This window comes from Hemitrygon akajei, chromosome 1, assembly GCF_048418815.1.
Source record: "Hemitrygon akajei chromosome 1, sHemAka1.3, whole genome shotgun sequence".
NCBI lineage: Eukaryota > Metazoa > Chordata > Chondrichthyes > Myliobatiformes > Dasyatidae > Hemitrygon > Hemitrygon akajei.
The window spans coordinates 154,343,273-154,364,168 of record NC_133124.1 but is presented as its reverse complement, the minus strand read 5'-3'; the positions used below and the strand labels follow the sequence as shown (position 1 = coordinate 154,364,168).

The 20,896-nt window shown below is 47.2% G+C and overlaps 1 protein-coding gene across 2 annotated transcripts; it reads left to right on the top strand.

The window, feature by feature from the left end:
* Positions 1 to 263: 263 nt before the first annotated feature.
* Positions 264 to 10,622, top strand: LOC140733654 (zinc-binding protein A33-like). Of its 2 annotated transcripts, XM_073057316.1 has the most exons (6): positions 264 to 671; positions 1,351 to 1,446; positions 1,931 to 2,164; positions 3,547 to 3,569; positions 3,656 to 3,768; positions 9,884 to 10,622. In XM_073057316.1, exons 1-6 carry the CDS (start codon positions 276 to 278, stop codon positions 10,441 to 10,443), a joined length of 1,422 nt encoding a protein of 473 aa, XP_072913417.1. In that variant the 5' UTR covers positions 264 to 275; the 3' UTR covers positions 10,444 to 10,622. The 2 variants fall into 2 exon arrangements, with proteins under 2 accessions (XP_072913417.1, XP_072913502.1); XM_073057401.1 differs by lacking the exon at positions 1,351 to 1,446.
* Positions 10,623 to 20,896: the final 10,274 nt, after the last annotated feature.

The following is a 20,896-nucleotide window of genomic DNA, read 5'->3' as shown; positions in this document are numbered from 1 at the left end:
GGGGCTGCCAGACCCAAGCCCAACCCTCCTTTTTTCGCAGCCGTGCTTGGGCAGTCCATGGCCAAGTTTTCATTTCTGCTAGGACCTATTTAATGTGTTTCTGATCCCACCCTGATATGAAAATGGCCACAATTCTTGCCCTCTGAACATACGTAGCGACATAACGTTCATTCCCCGAGTCTGCAGCGCGTGTAGTGGGCACTCGCGGTACTGCAGGGGATCATCAGCTCCTCGAAAGTGAAAGCATTCTGAATCAGGAACTGCCAGAAGTTAACATGGCTTCGAAGAGAAAGGCCGAGAGTTGGACCGAGGAGGTAATTTGTCCCATCTGCCTGGATTTCTTCACCGATCCAGTTTTACTGGAATGCGGGCACAACTTCTGTCGCTCTTGTATCACACAATGTTGGGCAGAGAAGGAGAGAAACTCCTGCCCGGAATGTAGAAAGGTGTTTTCCGACCGCTCCCTCAGGGTCAATCAGGCCTTAGCAAACCTGGCTGATAAAGCTCGAAATATAAACCTGTATCGTAAACGTCACTGCGAGGAACATGAGGAAGAACTGAAGCTCTTTTGTGAAACGGACAAGACACTGATTTGTCTGATCTGTAGAGATGCGCAGGAACACAGAGAGCACCGCTTCATGCCGATTAAAGAAGCTGTTAAAATCTACAAGGTAAAACTAATTCGAATTTGTTACTCACCACATCATCCATTGTCCACGACACGAGCCTTCATAAACAACACATCATTCGCCCACCTTTCGCCATCTCCAATGGGATTCTACCTGGAAGCACATCTTTCCCTCCTGAAGCCCACTCCCACCTCTGTCACTACAGCTCTCCGCTCTCTACGTAATTCCCTTCTCCACTCGCTCTCCCCACAGATATCCTGGCTGACACCGATACCTGCAAACGAGACAAGTGCTACACCTGACTCCTACCACCTCCTCCCTCGCCACCATTCAGGGACACAAGCAGGCCCAAATCCTCCCGTTTCCTCCATGATCGATTGTCCTCTTGCATTAGGTACCATCTTCTCCAGCTCTTTACCTCTTCCACCTATCCTCTCTCAGGTTTACACTTGATCACCCTCCTTCACGTTCCCCCTCACGTTGTCTCACCCGTCACCTGCCAGCTGGTTCTCATCCCCGACATTTTCATTCTGGCTTTTGCCCCATTCCTTCCCAGACCCAAAGAAGGGTCCCGTACCGGGATGTCGTCTGTTTATTTTCCCTGCGTAGATGCTGCCTGAGTCACTGAGATCCCCCAGCATGTTGTGTGAGATAATCGGGTTTGATCACCTGATTCTTTTTTTGTTTATTCTTTCTATTTCCTTCACACTCTGACTTCCAGGATCAGCTAAAATCTTCCTTAGACTGTCTCACAAAAAAGAAATCAGACTTCCAGAAAAAGGAGCAGCAACAGAAAGAGAAGATTTCTAGAGTTCTGGTGAGGCTTCCTGAGTGGGATTTCTGATATTACCGTTTAGTTTTGCTCCACTTAATGCAGAATAGCAGAGTATCGCAGATCCAGTGACCTGGGTCCGATCCCAAACTCTAGTGAGAATTGTGGCCATTTTCATATCAGGGTGGGATCAGAAACACATTAAATAGGTCCTAACAGAAATGAGATGCTTTGTGAGTTTGCATGTTTCCCCTGTGACCACAACAGTTTCAGACACATCCCAAGGACAAGGCTGCATGAGTGGTTAATTAGAATTAACCCTCTGAAGCTGGGGTATGGTGTATGTGAATTAGATGGGAGTTAATGGGTCAGTGAGGGAAAATTGGTCTCAGGAAAACGTGAGGGAATGGGGTTGATGGGAAGGTCTCAGAACTAGCATGGATTTTAATGGACCAAATGGTCATCTTAATGTGATAAGGAAATACAACACAGCAACACAGTAAATTAATCTTCACCTTTCATTCAACAGGAACAGTCACACAGCCTTCAGTCTGACATCACATCCCAGTTTGCTGGACTGCGCGAGATTATCACTGAGAAAGAGCAGAGCTTACTCAGGGATCTCAGGGAGGAGAAGGCGAGGATTCTAAAAACAATGGAGAAAAATCTTCGAGAGATTCAAGAGAATAAAAGGATTATTCAGAAGGAAATCTCAAAGTTAAAGGAACAGATGGATCAAAAAGACAGTGTGATACTTCTCAAAGTGAGTGATTATATTTTAATTTGTTTCTGTCAAAAGGCACTAAATGAACAGTGGTCTATTTGAAATAAACATAGCACAGCAGCCAATTCTAACAAATGAATTGCCGCTGCTGGAGACCTCACGCAGATTTGTATACTTGTATGACGCACCCCCCAATCACTCCAATTATGACTTTCAAAAGTGTCGAAGGTATGTATTCGATCCTTTATCAGCAACATGCAATCTTGAAGCAAATAAACTTAATTGTAATTAAGCAGCAACTAAGCTGTCAACAAAAGATGTGACATCCGTCCGTCCCCAGCTCAAAACTGCCTAGCACAAAGTACAAATACGTAACTTATTCCTGTTCCCACACAGGTGACTAGTTACCATAATAAACACACAAGACAGAATACAATGCAGACAGAAAACAGATGTGTTGCTCCTACGCACAGCATTTACAAATGGCAGTAAACTGTTTTCATCGGACAATTGATGCCACTTTTCAGGGTTTTTGTTCCAGAACTGGTTTTCCACAACTTCTGTACATCCCAGGACAGAATGCAATCTTTTCTGAAATGATTTACTCAGATCATAACACAGAGCTGCTGGTTCTGTCCTTAATTACCACATTAAATATCCTCTAGAACTCCCATTAACACCCAGTTCCAGTCACAGGCTGTAAGTGTGTCTGGTGCGGTGGGTGTGAGGATCTCTCTGTCAATCAGTGAGAACAAAGAATGTGACCCCCCACATCAGACTTATCCTTCATATCCCGTTCCCATCAGATTAGAGAAACTTCCACTCTCTTCACTTTTTCCACTGTATTACATGAGGTAATATCTCATTCTCCGTCATAAGCAGGCCATTCAGTCCATGTTCCATCAATTTCCCTGCTTCACAATCCTCCTTCCACCTACTCACTACACCCAGCAACAGTGCCCTGAACTCCTTGGTCCCTCATGTGCTTGTCAAGTTTCTGCATTACCTTCAAACTCTGCTGTCCCATTTCAAACACTCCTGTGGCAGTAAGTTCCACATCTGCTTCAGTAAGTTTCTTAAGGGATTTATTAAAATCCAACTGGAATTTCATCTTCCCATAAACAGAGATACTTTCTCCACCTTCACACAATCTAATACATCTCTGATCTTAAATTCTTCCATCTTATCACCCTGATGTCATATCCAGATGAAAATGCACAACCTGTCCTGTGTTTCACCCTCTCATGAATAGCCTAACCTCCAGAAATTTTCCTTGTAATTTACCTGTGGTCCTGTATTGTCCATGCGTCTGAGTGACTGTGGGAGTGGAAATTTTTAACACCTTGTAATGATTTGGATGAAATTCAGGATGTGGACAGTAAGTCAAAGTCTAAACACATTTGTGTTTTCACTTATTTCAGGAGGAAGCTCATCGAAACAGGAGGTAGGACATGCTCTTCACTGAAACCCTGTATGGATTTGTAAAATAGTTCAAAATTGCAGTTTATAGCAGCAGTTTAATATTTACAGGGTTAATGTCCAGGAGTCGACAATGACAGATGAGACCCTACCGTTTGAAAAATTTGATCACCCCTATTTGTTGAACACAGTGCTGAGAGAAACACTTGCTGCCATTAATCAAGGTAAAAATTACAAAGATTCATTTCTCCTTGTTTATGAGACTCCTTATTTTTAGTTCCAATTTGAGGCAAATATTGGCTGTAATACTGGGCTGAAGAGGAACTGAAGTTTATTCCACATCAGCCCCACTGACTGGGAGGCATCACTGTCACATGGTCAGCTGGAGATGTCAAACCCCTGAACACACCAGCACAGGGTCACAATACAACCAATACACGGGACTGGCAAATGAACCACTGTGTCCTGATCCTAGGCACACAGCACTAACATGCCAAGACATGAGTTTGAATCCTACCACAGGTGCTGGGAAATTAATACTGATTTGATGATATTGTAGGGAATAAAAGTGGGTACCATTGCGGTGACTGGGATTGTCAGAAAAATACACAAGTCCTTCGTGTGACTTTGAGTGCAGACGCTGATTGACGCAGGTCTTCTCCCCTTCTCAATCAGCAACTATCACTGTTGTTAGAGGCAGAAGAGGGGAGTGGTAATGATAGGGGACTCAATTTTCAGGGGAGCAAACAGGAGAATCTGTGGACGTGAACGGGACACCTGAATGGTATGTTGCCTCCGAGGTGCCAGGGTCAGGGACGTCTTGGATCATGTCTGCAGCATTTTAGAGAGGGAGGGAAAATAGATATCTTGGTACATTTTGGGACCAATGATATAGGAAGTAAAAGCAAAGAGGTTCTGAAAATGGAATTTGGAGAGCTTGGTAGAAAGCTCAGAACAGTACCTCCAGGGTTGTAATTTCTGGATTGCTGCCTGTGCCACGTGCTGGTGAGAGTAGAAACAGGATAATTTGGCAGATTAAAGATGGCTGAGAAGATGGTGCAGGGGGCAGGGCTTCAGGTTCTTGGATCACTGGGATCTCTTCTGGTGGAGGTATAACCTGCTGAAAAGGGATGTGTTGCCCCTGGACCCAAGGGAGAACAATGTTCTCACAGAGAGGTTTGATAGAGCTGTTGGGGAGGGTTTAAACTAATTTGGTGGTGGGGATGGGGTGGTTTGGAACTAGAGTGAAAGGATAGGACTGATGGTAAAAATGCAAAGATAGCGTGCAATCAGACTGCCAGATAGGGCGGACAGATGACAGGACAAAATGGCAGCCAGCAGAATGAGTATCAGAGCATTAGGGATGCAGAATTAAAAAGGGTAGCAGATACAGTACACAAAGTGTGATATCTCAGTGCATGGAGTATGACAAATAAAGTGGGTGATCTTGATGCTCGATTACAGATTGTCAGGTATAACGTTGTAGCCATCATTGAATCGTGGCTGAAGGATGGTTGTAGTTGGGAGCTGAATTTTCAAGGTTACACAATGTATAGGGAGGTATAGGAAGGAAGGCAGAGGGGGGTGACGTGACTCTGCTAGTAAATCAGTAGAAAGATATGTCGTAGAACTGGAAGATATTGAATCCTTGTGGGTTGAGTTAAGGAACTGCAAAAGTAGAAATGACACAGATGGCAGTTATATACAGGCATCCCAACAGTAGCTGGAAAGTGAACCACAGATTACAACAGGAAATAGAAAAGGCCAATGAAAAGTTATAATATTCATAGGAAATTTCAACATGCAGGTCAACTGAAAAAATTAGGTTGGCAATGGATCTCAAGTGAGTGAATTTGTTGAATGCTATGTGATGGCAGTTTATCATTGAGCCTTCTAGGGGATCAGCTCTCCTGGATTGGGTGTTATGTATTGAACCAGAGGTGATTAGGGAACTTAACATTCAAGAACACTTAGGAGGCAGTGCTCACGCCATGACTGAGTTCAGCTTGAAATTTGATAAGAAAAAATTAAAGTCTGACGTTTTACTATTTCAGTAGAGTTAAGGAAATTACAGTGGTCTGAGAGAGTAGTTGGTCAAAGTAAATTGGAAGAAGACGCTGGTAGGGATGACAGCAGAGCAAAAATTGTGACCGTTTCTGGGAAGGTGAAGAAGGTGAAGGATAGATGTATTCCAAAAATAAATACTCATATGGCAAAATAGTACAACCGTGGCTGACAAGGGAAGATAAACTAACTTCAAAGCAAAAGAGGGGGCAAATAACAAAGCAAAAAATAGCAGGTTACAGAGGATTGGGAAGTTTTTAAATATCTACAGAGAACAACGAAAAGAATGATTGGGAGGGGAAAAAAGAAATATGAAATTGAATTGAATTGACTTCATGACTTACATCCTTCATATACATAAGGAGTAAAAATCTTTACGTTATGTTTCTGTCTAAATATGCAATTTATAGTAATTTATGATAAATAATATGTATAACATGGTGGTCAATGTAACATAGAAATAGAGTTGTCTCAGCACGAGTTAAGCAGTCTGATGGCCTGGTTGAAGAAGCTGTTCCCGGAATCTGTTGGTCCTGGCTTTTATGCTGTGATACCATTTCCCAGATGGTAGCAGCTGGTACAGTTTGTGGTTGAAGTGACTCGCGTCTCCAATAATCCTTTGGGCTCTTTTTATACACCTGTCTTTGCAAACCAAGCTAGCAAACAATGCCAAATTGTTTCTCAAGTAATGTAACAAAATAAAATGGAGATGTGAGTGGATATAAGACCACCAGAAAATGAGATCAGATATATAATAACGGGGGATAAAGAGATGGCAGATGAACTAATGAGTATTCTTCATCAGTCATCACTGTGGAAGACACTAGCATTGTTCCAGATGTTGAAGCGTGTGAGGGAAAAGAAGTGAGTGCAGTTACTATTACAAGGGAGAAGATGTTCAAAAAGCTGAAAGACTTGAAGGTGCACAAGTCACCCAGACCAGATGAACTGCACCCTAATGTTCTGAAAGAGGTAGCGGTAGACATTATGGAGGCATTAGTAATGATCTTTCAAAAAAAAATCACTGGACTTTGGCATGGTGCCAGAGGACTGGAATATTGAAAATGTCACTCTACTCTTTTAATAATGAGGAAGGCAGCAGAAAGAAAGTTACAGACCAGATAGCCTCACCTCTGTGGCTGGAAAGAAATCAGTGTCAATTGTTAAGTATGAGGTTATGGAATACTTGGTAACACTGGACACGATAGGACGAGTCAGTATGGCTTCCTTAAGGGAATATCTTGCCTGAAAAACCTGTTGGAACTCTCTGAGATTACAAGTAGGATAATAAAGGGAATACAGTGGATGTCGTATATTTGGAATTTCAGAAGGCCTTTGACAAGGTGCCACACATGAAGGTGCTTACCAACTTAAGAGCTCATGTTATTACAGAAAAGTAATTGGCATAGTTAGAACATTGGCTGATTGATAGGATAACAGTGAATGAAAGTAAAGAGATTCCTTTTTGGTTGGCTGCCAATAACTAGTGGTGTTTCTCAGGGGTCGTGGTTGGGACAGCATCTTTATACTACATATCAAGATTTAGCTGATGGAATAGATGGCTTTGTTGCCAATTTTGCAGATGATAAAAACTTGGTGGAGGGGCCGGTAGTGTTGAGGAAACACATAGGCTGCACAAGGACTTGGATGAGGAGAATGGGCAAGAAAGAGGCAAATGATATACAATGCTGGAAAACTCATGGTCATGCACTTTGCTAGTAGAACTAAAATGCAGATTTTTTTTAAATCGGGAGTAAATCCAAAAGTCTGAGATGCAAATGGGCTTGGAAGTTCTTCTGCAGAACACTTGAAAATTAACCTGCAGTTACAGTCGGTGATGGGGAAGGCAAATGCAATGTCAGCATTGAATTTAAGAGGTTTAGAATACTGAGGCTTCATACGTCACTGGTGAGTCCTCACCTTGAGTATTGTGGGCTGCTCATCTAAGAAATGATGTACTGGCATTGGAGAGTCTTCCCCCGATCACAGGGCTGTGCTGCCCGAGTCTCCACCCGATGCCGGGGTCATGCTGCCTGAGGTGGAAATGGACTTGGATGTCCATGTGCAGGATTCCCTAAAGGTTAACTTGCAGTTTGTCAGTGGTAAGATCAGCAAACTAAATGTGGGCCTTCATTTCGTAAGGATTAGAACACAACAGCAAAGATGTAATTCTGAGGTTTTATAAGGTATGAATCAGACCACACTTGCAGTATTGTGAGCAGTTTTGAATCCCGTATATCGGAAAAGATGTGCAGGCATTGGAAAGGGTCCAGGAGATTCACAAGAATGATTCCGGGAATGAAAGAGTTAACATATGAGGAGTGTTTGATGGTTCTGGACCTGTCCTCACATGAGTTTAGAAGAATGGCTGATTTATTATCCTGCTCAACCCTATTCTCCCCATAACGTTTTACACCCTGACTAATCAATAAGTTTACCTATCAACTTCTGCTTTAAAAATCAAACATGAGAAAATCTGCAGATGCTGATAATCCAAGCAACGGTGGTCCTAATGAGGGTCTCGCCTGATCTCCCTGAATCCAGTTTGAAGAGTGTTGATGTCAGGAGGATTTTTCCTACAGCGGGTGGGTCGAGGACAGAAGGCACAACCTCCAACCAGAGGATCTCCATTTAGAACAGAGATGAGGAGGAATTCCTTCAGCCACAGGATAGTGAATCTGCCACAGTCAGCTTTGAAAGTCAACTAACTGAGTATATTTAAAGTGGAGCAACACACACAAAATGCTGGAGGAACTCAGCAGGTCAGGAAGCATCTATAGAAAAGAGTAAACTGTTGATGGTTCAGGCTGAAACACTTCATCAGGACCTGTGTTGTTTAAGGGTCCCTGCATTTTCATCCCCTGTCCTAATGAGGGGCTGCAGGCGATGGGGTTGTGGGAAAGGGGAGAAAGGGATCTTCAACTTCCATCTTTGTCCCCCATCACCTTCTCATTACATCTACACACACACTTCACCCACAGGCTTTCCACCACTTCCCCATCTGGTTCTGGTTCAATCTGCCATTCATCGCTCCTCTACTGGTTCCCATTATAACCTCTTTTACTGACTCAAACCTTCACATTTCACTTTCACAAATGAATGTTAACATTGAATGAAGGGCCTGTTCCTGTGTTATATGTTGCATGTTCTCTGTTCCCTGTACAAAAAATGAGAGGAGACCTCAGGGAAATACCAAATTCTTTCAGGAGTTGACAGGCAGCAAGGATGCAGGGAGGATGTTCACCCTGTCTAAGGATTCAAGAGTAAAGGGTCACTGTCTCTTAGGAATTCTCAGCACCAGTGGGGTGGGGGGGGGAGCGGTTTGGGGTTCTTAACCATTCAGTTCCCAGAGCCATCACCGTGCAGCATAAAAGTGTGCCCTTTAGCCCTTTAACCCATTACCCATGTGCTGACTTATTTACCCATCTACATTCAACCCTTTGGCCGGCATTATCCTTCTGTGCCTTGCCTATTGAAGTGTCTGTCCAAGTGTCTCTTAAACACAGAGGACTGGAGGCCGGTGATGTGCAGAGGTTGGTGCAGGGGCCAGGGTTGTTTGTCATTCATATTAATGATTTGAGTGATAGTGTAGGTGACATTGTTAGCAGGTTTGTGGGTGACACTAAAATCATGGTTTAGTGGACAGCGAAGAGGGCTATCTAAGTTTACACCGCGCCCTTGATCAACCGTACAGTTGGGTACAGTGGCAATGTTTTAAAATACATCTTGGCAGTTATGTGAATAAGAAAGGGGAGAGGAATAATGGGCAAATGGGGCTAGATCATTAAAGCAAGTTGGTCGACATGAACAAGTTGGGCCAAAGAAACTCTGTTGCTTCCTGTTTAAATCCATTCACTCACCCCCTTCCCATCTTAATCCACCCCCTTCCCGTACTCGTTTCTGCTATCTCCCATGTTTATTTCTATTCTTGGGGGAAGATGTCGAACTGAAACGCAAACTGTTCATATCTCTCCACACATGCTGCCTGACCCAATCAGTTCCTCCAGCATTTTGTGTCTGTTTGGTCGGGAAATCTCTGCTCTTCGTCCGGCGGAAAACCCTTGGGGAGACATTAGTTGCCCATCCGCTTTCGTTGGGTCAAACGATAGGAAAGGTTCGTGTTAGCCAACTGACTGCGCCTGAGGCCCAGCGTCCTTTCCACTGGTCCCGGGGCCGCGCTGCCTGAGTCTCCCCCCAATCCCCGGGGCCATTCAGTCCGCGTCTCCCCACCCCTCCCCCCGATACCTAGTAATTCTCTAATTCTCTCTTTCTCAGCCCCAGTCTCTGTCGCTCTGGATGTGGAAACGACGAAACCGTGTCTCAAGAAGTCTGAGGATCGGAACAATGTGAGATTGACAGTGACCCGGAACAATCTCCCTGACACCGGGATGATATTCACAAACTGGGAATGTGTGGTGGGATCGAAGGGATTCACATCGGGGAGACATTACTGGGAGGTGGAGGTGGCGGGGAATCGGGGCTGGTGTCTGGGAGTCACTGCAGAGTCTGTGGAGAGGAAGGGAGGGGTCAGACTGAGCCCGGAGACTGGATTCTGGGTCATCGGGCAGGATGATGACGTGTTACATCGGAATTGTGACGAGTTTGGTGTTCTCCACTCCCCTGAGTCCCATCTCCCTGCTGGTCCCACCCCCGGGAGGGTGGGAGTTTATCTCAGTTACGAGTCCGGGACAGTTTCATTTTACAATGCGGAGACCAAGTCCCATCTCCACACCTTCAATAGGAATAAATTCACGGGGAAACTTTATCCCTTCTTTGCACCTTGGGATGAAAACCAGTGGCCGAGAATATGCTCCAGTTCCCCTCCAGGTCTGTAAGCGGAGCGGGTCCCGGCATCGGCATCAGGGGTAATGTCCCTGGAAATATAAATCTGCGGAGAGTGAAATAAACTCGAGATGAGAATTATTGATCCATTAATTTTAAGAGCAAACACGAGGAAATCTGCAGATGCTGGAAATTCAAACAACAGCACACACAAAATGCTGGTGGAACACAGCAGGCCAGGTAGCATCTATAAGGAGAAGCACTGTCAAAGTTTCGGGCCGAGACCCTTCATCAGGTCGTTAGTCCTGACGAAGGGTCTTGGCCCGAAACGTCGACAGTGATTCTCCTTATAGATGCTGCTTGGCCTGCTGTGTTCCACCAGCATTTTGTGTGTGTTGTTCCATTAATTTTAACTCTTTCACCACGTCCGTCAATGGAACAGAAACACTGTGGATTCAGCAGCAGTCACGGGTCAGCGGGTACTGAGCTCCCCCTGGTCCTAAAGTCCACTCGCATTGGAGAGGTGAAGTGGAACAAGTGGAGGTGGTGTTCACTGGACAAAAGGGGGTCAGAGTAAATCTTCGTAAGACCACAAGACATAGGAGCAGAATTAGGCCATTCAGCCCATCGACTCCGCTCCGCCATTCCATCATGGCTGATCCTGGATCCCACTCAACCCCATACAACTGCCTTCCCGCCATATCCTCTGATGGTCTGATCGATCAGGAAATGATCAACTTCCACTTTAAATATACACAGAGACTTGGCTTCCACCGCAGTCTGTGGCAGAGTATTCCACAGGTTCACTACTCTCTGGTGTGATGGAATCTTAAGTTTTATTTCTTATGGGGTATGCCCTTAAGAACCATGCCTGTGAGAGAGAGAGAGAGCTGGCTACAGCGCAAGCAGCTGTCTGCTGCTATTAATTGCTTGTGTTGCTATAGAGAGAGAGAGATGAGAGGAGCTACATGATGTACAGTTGGTGTTCAGCACACCGGTATTTAAACAAGCATAACTGCTCTCTCGCGGGACACGCAAACGCATAAAGGCTGGTGGCAAAATTGCCACTGGATGGACTTTCCAGTACCCACAAAGGTGGGGTTGAGGATCGATTAAGAGGAATCGGTCCATGATTATTAGTGCATGTAAGGGCGACCCTGTGGAATCTATCGGTACATCTAACCCTTGCCTGGGTTGGTAGATTATCACTTGAAGATGGTGCTCTTAAGTTCGTCAGGTTTGGCTAACTTGGAAGATACAGAGGATATCGTAGAAGATCGACTACACCTGTTTACTCGTATAACAGATCTCTCTCTCTCTCTCTCTCTCTCTCTCTCTCTCTCTCTCTCTCTCTCTCTCTCTCTCTCTCTCTCTCTCTCTCTCTCTCTCTCTCTCTCTCTCTCTCTCTCTCTCGCTCCCCCTCTCCCTCTCCCTCTCCTTCTCCCGTGAACTGAACTGAATTTACCACAATATCATAAGACTGTATCACTTACAACCTAAGCTTCCAGAGGTTGGGGAATTATATATTTACACCTATATATGCATAACACTGCTAACGCTTGGATTATCTGGTTTAAGTTACTGTATTTAGTAGTTACCAATAAAATATAGTGATTGTTACTGCAAAACCAGACTCCAGGTGTGTTCCATTGCTGCTGACACTTTTACAGGTTTGCATGTACGAGACACTGGATAAAAATAATTCTGTTCAGAAAGATATCCTCTCAATGTTAAGGGTGTGCCTTCTGGTGTGGATGCACCTGCCACATGAAACAACCTCTCCACATCCACCCTATCTGATCCTTTCAGCACTCGGTAGGTTTCAATGAGATCCCCCTTCCTTTCTGAGATATGGAACAGCAAACATTGACAGTACTCCAAGTATGGCCTGACTTGTGTCTTTTAAAGGCTCAACATTATCTCCTTGCTTAAATATTCTATTCCCTTTCTAAGAAAAGTCAACATTGAATTTCTATCTTTACTGCAGACTCAACCTGCAAAGTAACCTTGCACCTCTGATGTTCGAATTTTCTCTCCATTTAAAGAATAGTCGGCACCATTATTCCTTTGACTAAAAAAATGCATTATAATACATTTTCCAGCACTCTATTCATTCTGCCACTTTTTTTTACCATTCTTCCAAATTGTCTAAGTCCTTCTGTGCTGCCTTTATGGCAGTTATTTAGTTTATAATATTTTCGCTTAGTAATTCGTTTGTTAGCATTTTTTAGTTAAAGTTAGGATTGTTTAAGTAAATTCATTTGTCTGTAATATATCGCGGCGCGATGGCGTCACATCCGGTTTCGCCGCGTCTTGTGGGAAAATACCGGTTTGGGATAAACGCAAGGGTGGGGGCCTGACATGTGCCGGTTCAGCGCAAGCAGAGTTTTCTTTCTACGCACCAGAAACACAGTGAAAGCAACGCTGTAAGTCATGAGATAATCGATATGTTGAATTAAAATGTTAACGCTGATTCTGTTAAATGTAACGACGGTCGATAAGGTTTATGTTTTCGTTAGTTAGAGTCGAGATAGTTTGTGTTGAAGTGTATTTAAAGCAGTCAATGGAGTAGGTAGATTCTGACCGTATGCTGCACTTTAATATAATGTAGTTATTGTAGTTTTACCTTTGCAAGTATTCACGATGTAAATGTGATATCTAGAAGGAAACAAATACTGTACCAATCTTGTATTGTTTTATCAACAGTTTTCACCATACGTTAATGTGAAGAGTGAACAGTAAATGGTTAATCTTACTGCGACCTTGTTTTCATTAACTACGGTTTACCTCGACGTTTAACTCGGGTTTCGTTACACCCGAGCGAGAACGTTACACCTTCTGCAATCTCATTGCTTCCTCCTCCACATTGCTACCTACCCCTCTACTTATCGTCGAATCATCCGCAAACTTTGCCGCAAAGCCATCAATTACGTTATCTAAATCGTTGATAAACAATATGAAAAGTAGCAGTTCCAATACTGACCCCTGGGGAAAACCAGTAGTCACTGGCAGCCAACCTGAAAAGGACCCCTTCATTTCCACTCGCTGCCTCCTGCTTGTCAGCCCTTTCTTTATCCATTCCAGTATCTTGCCTGTAATGCCATAGGATTTTAACTTGTTCGGCAGCCTCATGAGTGGTACCTTATGAAAGGCTTTTTCAAAATCGAAGTAAATAATATACACTGCCTCTCTTTTGTCCCCTCTCCTTTTCACTTCATCAAAGACCTCTAACAGATTTGTCAGGTACGGTTTCCTTTTACAGAAACCATGCTGACATTGAGTTATTTTATTATTCGTCTCCAAATACCTTGAAAACTCATCCTCAAAAGAAGACTACTCTTTCCCAACCACTGAGGTCAGGTTAACTAGCCTATTATTTCCTTTATTTTGCCTTCCTCCATTTTTAACTATTGCAATTTTCAATTTTCCAGTTCTCCAAGACCTTGCTGGAATCAAGCGATTCTTGAAAGATTGTGACCAATGCATCTGTTATCTGTTCAGAATCATCTCTCAGGACTCTGTGATGCAGTCCGTCTGGCCCAGGTGACTTATCCACCTTTAGACAGTTGAGTTTGCCTAGCACTTTTCCTTTGTAATAGCAAAGGCACTCACTCCTCTCCCGGACACTCATGGACCTCTGCTAGTGTCTTCCAGAGTGAAAACTGATGCAAAGTATTCATTAAATTCATCTGCCACTTCTATGTCCCCCATTACTACATCACCAGCATCATTTTGCAGGAGTCCAATATCAACTCTCATCTCCCTTTCACTTTTTATGTAACTGACAAAAAACCTTTCAGCATCCCATTTCATATCAATAACTACTTTGTCCACATAATTCATCTTTACCATTCTTATCGTCTTACATTCTTAGTTGACCTTTGTTGGATTTTAAAAGCATCCCAATAATCCAACATCCAACTCATTTTTGCTAACTTATATGTGCAATTTCCTTAGGTTTTACGCAGTCCTTAACTTCCCTTGTCAGCCACGGATACCTACCCCTGCAATTTGAGAACTTCTATGGGACATGTCTATCCTGCGACTTGTAAACTATTCCCAGATACTTCAACCAACTCTATTCAGCTGTCATCCCCGAAGTATCCTCCTCCAATTCACCTGGGCAAATTCCTCTCTCATGCCTCTGTAAGTCCCTTTATTCCATTGCGAGACTGATACATGTGACTTAGGCTTCTCCCTCTCAAATTGCAGTGTGAATTGAATTATATTATGATCACAGCCTCCAAAGGGTTTCTTTAATTCCCCGAATAAGATCAGGGTAATTACAACACCCTATCTAAGATGGCCTTTCCCCAAGTAGATCCAAACACAAGCTGTGCTAAAAAGTCGTCTTGTAGGCATTTAACAAATTCCCTCTCTTGTGATCTGACACCAACCTGATTTTCCCAATCCCCATGCATATTGATGTCCCCCGATACAATTGTGACATTACCATTATTACATGCCTTTTCTAGCTCAATACTATGAATTAACAAAGTCATTCCCATACCTTAATAGAGCTTTTATCTGAAAACTATCTACCCTCAAAAGATTGTACTGAGACTGCAACTGATTTTTCAGCCTTATGTGCTTTACACTGAAATAGTATGTGTTTGTATACGAGACAGAATGAAGTTTTCCAATTAGATACAAGGTATAAGTAAGCATAATGTTGGCATTTCTAAGTCGTGTCAATATAATTCCTTCCGTTCGTGTTTTAAGCCCTTCTTTTATAAACCCAACAAGTTTTTGTCTTCTGAAAAGGTGTATGTCGTTATGTCTATTATTCTACTAATCTTGCCATAAGCCCCTAATTCTTAACCCCTTAGCCTCTGATTTTCTAAGTGGAATGTCTATATCCACAGTTGAACTTTTAACCATATAACCATATAACAATTACAGCACGGAAACAGGCCATCTCGGCCCTTCTAGTCCGTGTCGACGTTTACTCTCACCTAGTCCCACTGGCCCGCACTCAGCCCATAATCCTCCATTCCTTTCCTGTCCATATACCTGTCCAATTTTACTTTAAATGACAATACCGAACCTGCCTCTACCACTTCTTCTGGAAGCTAGTTCGGCCTGAAGAATGCCGCACAGACGTTCCAACGGCTAATGGCGCGGTGGGACGCGACCTGGACTTTGCGTTCATCTATTTGGACGACATCCTTATAGCCAGCAGTTGTCAGGAGCATCTGTCCCACCTCTGCCAGCTCTACTCCCGCCTGAGTGATTTCGGCCTCACGATCAACCCGGCCAAATGCCAGTTCGGTCTCGATACCATCGACTTCCTGGGTCACAGGATTACCAAAGACTGGGCAACACCTCTGCCCGCCATGGTAGACGCGATCCGCCACTTTCCCCTGACCAACACGGTCAAAGGCCTGCAGGAGTTCGTTGGTATGGTGAACTTCTACCACCGTTTCCTCCCCTCAGCAGCCCGTATCATGCGCCCTTTGTACACCCTGATGTCGGGTAAAGGCAAGGACATTACTTGGGACGAGAAGGCCGCGGCCACTTTCGTTAAACACAAGGTAGCCTTGGCAGATGCCGCGATGCTGGTGCAGCCCAGAACGGACGTTCCAACCGCCCTCACGGTGGACGCATCCGACACAGCAGTCGGTGGGGTGCTGGAGCAACTCATCGAGGGGCGGTGGCAACCTCTGGTGTTCTTCAGCAAGCACCTACGGCCACCCGAACTCAAGTACAGTGCTTTCGACCGGGAACTGTTGGCATTGTATCTGGCAATCCGGCACTTCAGGTACTTCTTAGAAGGCAGGCCGTTCGCCGCGCTCACGGTCCACAAACCGTTGACCTTCGCGTTCACGAAGATGTCCGATCCCTAGTCGGCTCGCCAGCAGCGACATCTGTCATACATCTCCGAGTACACGACGGACATCCAGCATGTCTCGGGAAAAGACAACGTCGTGGCGGATGCACTCTCCAGACCAGCTGTCCAGGCCCTGTCCCTGGGGGTGGACTATGCAGCACTGGCGGAGGCGCAGCAGGCAGACGATGAGATGCCCAGCTACAGGACCGCAGTCTTGGGTTTGCAGCTGCAGGACTTTCTCGTAGGCCCAGGTGAGAGGACCCTCCTGGGCGACGTGGCTACCGGCCAACCTCGCCCCATCGTCCCGGCAGCCTGGAGGCGGCGAGTTTTTGACTCCACACACGGTTTGGCGCACCCATCTATCAGGACAACCGTCCGGCTGGTCTCCAGCAAGTTCGCGTGGCACGGACTTCGCAAGCAGGTCAGTGAATGGGCCAGAACGTGCGCGCAGTGCCAAACAGCCAAGGTGCAGCGGCACACTAAAGCCCCGCCGCAGCAGTTCGAACCCCCCCCCCCCCCCGGCCACCGGAGGTTCGACCACATTCATGTGGATATCGTGATCCCCTTACCAGTGTCCCGAGGAGCACGGTACCTCCTAACTATGGTAGACCGGTTCTCGAGGTGGCCAGAGGCGGTCCCGCTCACCGACACATCTGCCGATTCCTGCGCCCGAGCACTGATCGCAACCTGGGTAGCACGCTTCGGGGTACCGGCCCACATTACCTCCGACAGAGGCGCCCGGTTCACCTCCAGGCTGTGGTCGGCTGTGGCCAGCCTTTTGGGAACGCAGCTACACCACACAACTGCCTACCACCCACAGTCGAATGGACTAATGGAACGCTTCCACCGTCACTTGAAGTCGGCTCTCAGGGCCCGCCTGAGAGGACCTAACTGGGTGAACGAGCTTCCCTGGGTTCTGCTTGGAATTCGTACAGCGCCCAAAGAGGATCTGCACGCTTCGTCGGCCGAGTTGGCGTCGGCCCCCGGCCGTCCGGGGAGAGTTCATACCAGCCCCAAGTGGGCAAGAGGAAGAACCCGCAGCAGCCCTGGACAGACTACGCGAAAGGCTCGGCAACCTGGCCCCCGTACCAACTTCACAGCACGGACTGACCCCGACCCATGTACCCAAAGACCTGCAGAACTGTAAGTTTGTGTTTGTCCGAAGGGGTGGACACCGGGCACCGCTACAGCGGCCGTACGAGGGGCCATTCAAGGTGATCATCAACAACAACTGGTCCACGTAAGTTCAGGACATTGGGGGGAGAGAGGAGGTTTTCACGGTGGACCGACTCAAACCAGCCCATGTGGACTTGGCGCAGCCGGTCGAGGTTCAGGCACTGCGGCGCAGAGGCAGACCTCCCAAACAGAGGCTGATCCAGACTGTGTACATTGGGGGTGTATCGCCAGTTCTGGGGGGGGCGGCTATGTGGCGACCCACTTTCTGCGCAGACGAACCGGCTCACAAGTAGCCAGCGCGCGGGGGGAGACTTTGGTAATGCACCTCTGACGTCATTTCCGTCCGGAGAGGGCGGGCGCTAGTGATTTAAATTCCAGCGCCGCGAAGTTTGAATAAAGTAGTCTCGAAACGACTTACCGACTGCGTGTCGTTATTTCATCCCTCTGTGTAGCACATCGCTACAGTACCTTAATTGGGTAACTAGCAGCAATTGACTTAAATTAGGGCATAATCGGGGAGAAAGAAGTGTTAAAGGGGAACGGCCCAGGCCTGTCTGGGTGGTCCCGATGGAAGTCCTGGATGAAGGAAGGGTCTAAGATAAAGGAGCGGGGGACCCAGGAACGCTCTACAGGACCGTACCCCTCCCAGTCCACCAGGTATTGGAGGCCCCTGCCCCGACGGCGCACATTTATCAGTCGTCAGACGGTGTATGCCGGATGGTTGTCGATGAACCGGGCAGGAGGACGAGTCTCAGCTGGGGGACGAGTCTCAGCTGGGGGACACAAAGGGCCGACAGAGACTGTTTTCAACTGAGACACATGGAAGATTGGGTGAATACGCATGGATTTTGGCAGCGTGAGGCGGACCGCTGTGGGATGGATAATCCTATCGACCTTGAATGGTCCCAGGAAGCGGGGGGCGAGTTTCCTATGTTCGCATTTAAGCGGGGTGTCCCTGGAGGAAAGCCACACCGTCTGCCCCGGTTGGTAATCCGGCGCTGGAGTCCGGTGTCGGTCGGCCGTTTTCTGATTTCGATTTGTTGATTTGAGTAGGGCCGTGCGAGTCTCCTCCCAAATCTTCCGGCACCGATCAACATGGTCCGGAACCGACAGCACCGCAATCTCTTCTTCCTGCGCAGGGAACAGCGGGGGTTGGTACCCAAGGGAGAACTCGAACAGGGACCTCCCAATGGCAGAGCGCACCAGGGAGTTGTGGGCGTACTCAACCCACGGGAGGTGGTCGCTCCAGGTTGACGGGTGGTTTGCTATTACACAACGTAACGTCGCCTCCATTTCTTGGTTGACCCATTCCGTCTGCCCGTTCGTCTGGGGGTGGAAGGCGGACGAAAGGCTGACCGTTGCACCGAAGGCTTGACAGAAGGTTCTCCATACCTGTGAGACGAACTGGGGACCTCGATGGGAGATGATGTCCGCGGGGATTCCGTGGAGGTGGAAGACGTGGCGGATGAGAAGATCTGCGGTCTCCTGTGCGTAAAGTAGTTTACGGAAGGCCGCAAAATGCACTGACTTGGAGAAACGATCCACCACAGTGAGTACGGCAGTGTTTCCATGTTGGGACCAGGGACGCCCAGGTGCAGGTATGGGACGGAGTAATCCCGCAGGTGGCCGATGGGAGGCTTTCCCACGGGCGCAGATGGAAAATGCGGAAACATAGGAACGGGTGTCAGCGTCCATGGAGGGCCACCAGAAATGTCTCTTCAGAAGGGTCAGTGTCCAATCGACTCCGGGGTGGCAGGCGAAGCGAGAAGTGTGCCCCCACTGTAGGACCTGTGATGGATCAGCATCGGGTACAAAGAGGCGATTGGGAGGTCCGGTGCCTGGGTCAGGTTGTGTCCTTTGGGCCTCTTTGACTCTGGACTCGATCTCCCAGGTGAGGGCAGACACTACACAGGATGGTGGAAGAATGGTCTCGGAGTTGGGAAGGCCTCCTCGGAAACGTATTGACGGGAGAGGGCATCGGGCTTCCCGTTCTTGGACCCCGGATGATAGGTGAGGGAGAACCTGAACCGGCCAAAAAATAATGCCCAACGGTCCTGGCGGGGATTCAGGCATTAGGCGGTCTGGATATATTCAAGGTTCTTGTAGTCTGTCCAGACGATGAATGGGTGTTCTGCCTCCTCCAAACAATGCCTCCACTCTTCCAACGCCAGTTTGACCGCTAGTAGCTCCCAGTTCCCCACGCCGTACTTTCGTTCAGCGGGAGACAGTCGGCGAGAGAAAAAGGCACAGGGATGTAGTTTCTGATCCGGGCCCGAACGTTGGGACTGTACCGCTCCCACCCCGGAGTCAGAGGCGTCATCCTCCACAATGAACTGACGGGAGGGGTCCGGTTGAATCAGAACGGGGGCAGACGTGAAACGCCTCTTTAGTTCCGCGAATGCTGAGTCCGCCTCGGAGTTCCAAAGGTAAGGGGTGGCAGGAGAGGTAAGTCGGGTAAGGGGAGCCGCCGCCTGACTGTAGTTTCTGATGAACCGGCGATAGAAGTTCGCAAACCCAAGGAACCGTTGGAGTTGCTTGCGGTCCGTGGGTTTGGGCCACTCCGCCACAGCCCGGATCATCTCGGGATCAGCTCTCACCTGTCCCCTCTCGATGATATACCCTAGGAAGCTGACCGAGGGGACGTGGAATTCGCATTTTTCCGCCTTTACGAATTATTTATTCTCCCCCAGCCTCTGCAGGACTTGACGGACATGGTGCACGTGTTGTTGGGGACTGCTGGAAAAGATCAGGATGTCATCCAGGTAGACGAACACAAAGCGGTTAATGAAGTCACTTAGTACATCGTTAATCAAGGCCTGAAAAACTGCGGTGGCATTGGTGAGGCCGAAAGGCCTGACTAAGTACTCGAAGTGGCCTAACGGGGTATTGAAAGCCGTCTTCCACTCGTCCCCCTCCCTTATCCGGACCAAATGGTAGGCGTTTCGGAGGTCCAACTTCGAGAAGATGGTGGCTTCATGAAGTGGCTCGAACGCAGGACTTATAAGAGGCAGTGTGTACTTGTTCTGAATGGTGATCTGATTTAGGCCTCGGTAATCGATGCAGGGATGGAGAGAGCCATCCTTCTTCCCCACAAAGAAGAATCCAGCGCCCACCGGGGAGGATGAGGGTCGAATAATGCCCACCGCGAGAGACTCACTAATATAGTTCTCCATGGCTTCTTTCTCAGGCCGGGACAAGTTATACAGGCGACTGGTAGGTAACGAGGCCCCGGGGAGAAGGTCGATAGCGCAGTCATACGGGCGGCGTGGAGGCAGGGAAAGAGCACGTTGCTTGCTGAATACCTGTCCCAGGTCGTGGTATTCTGTGGGAACTCTGGACAAGTCGAGGGTTTCAAAGACAGGCGAGTAAGCTGTATCCTCCCTAGGGGATAGGGCCGACTGCAGACAGGTGGCGTGGCAAAACGGGCTCCAGCTGGCTATCCTCCCGGTAGACCAATCAATACAAGGATTATGGCGGCGTAACCAGGGGTATCCAAGTAC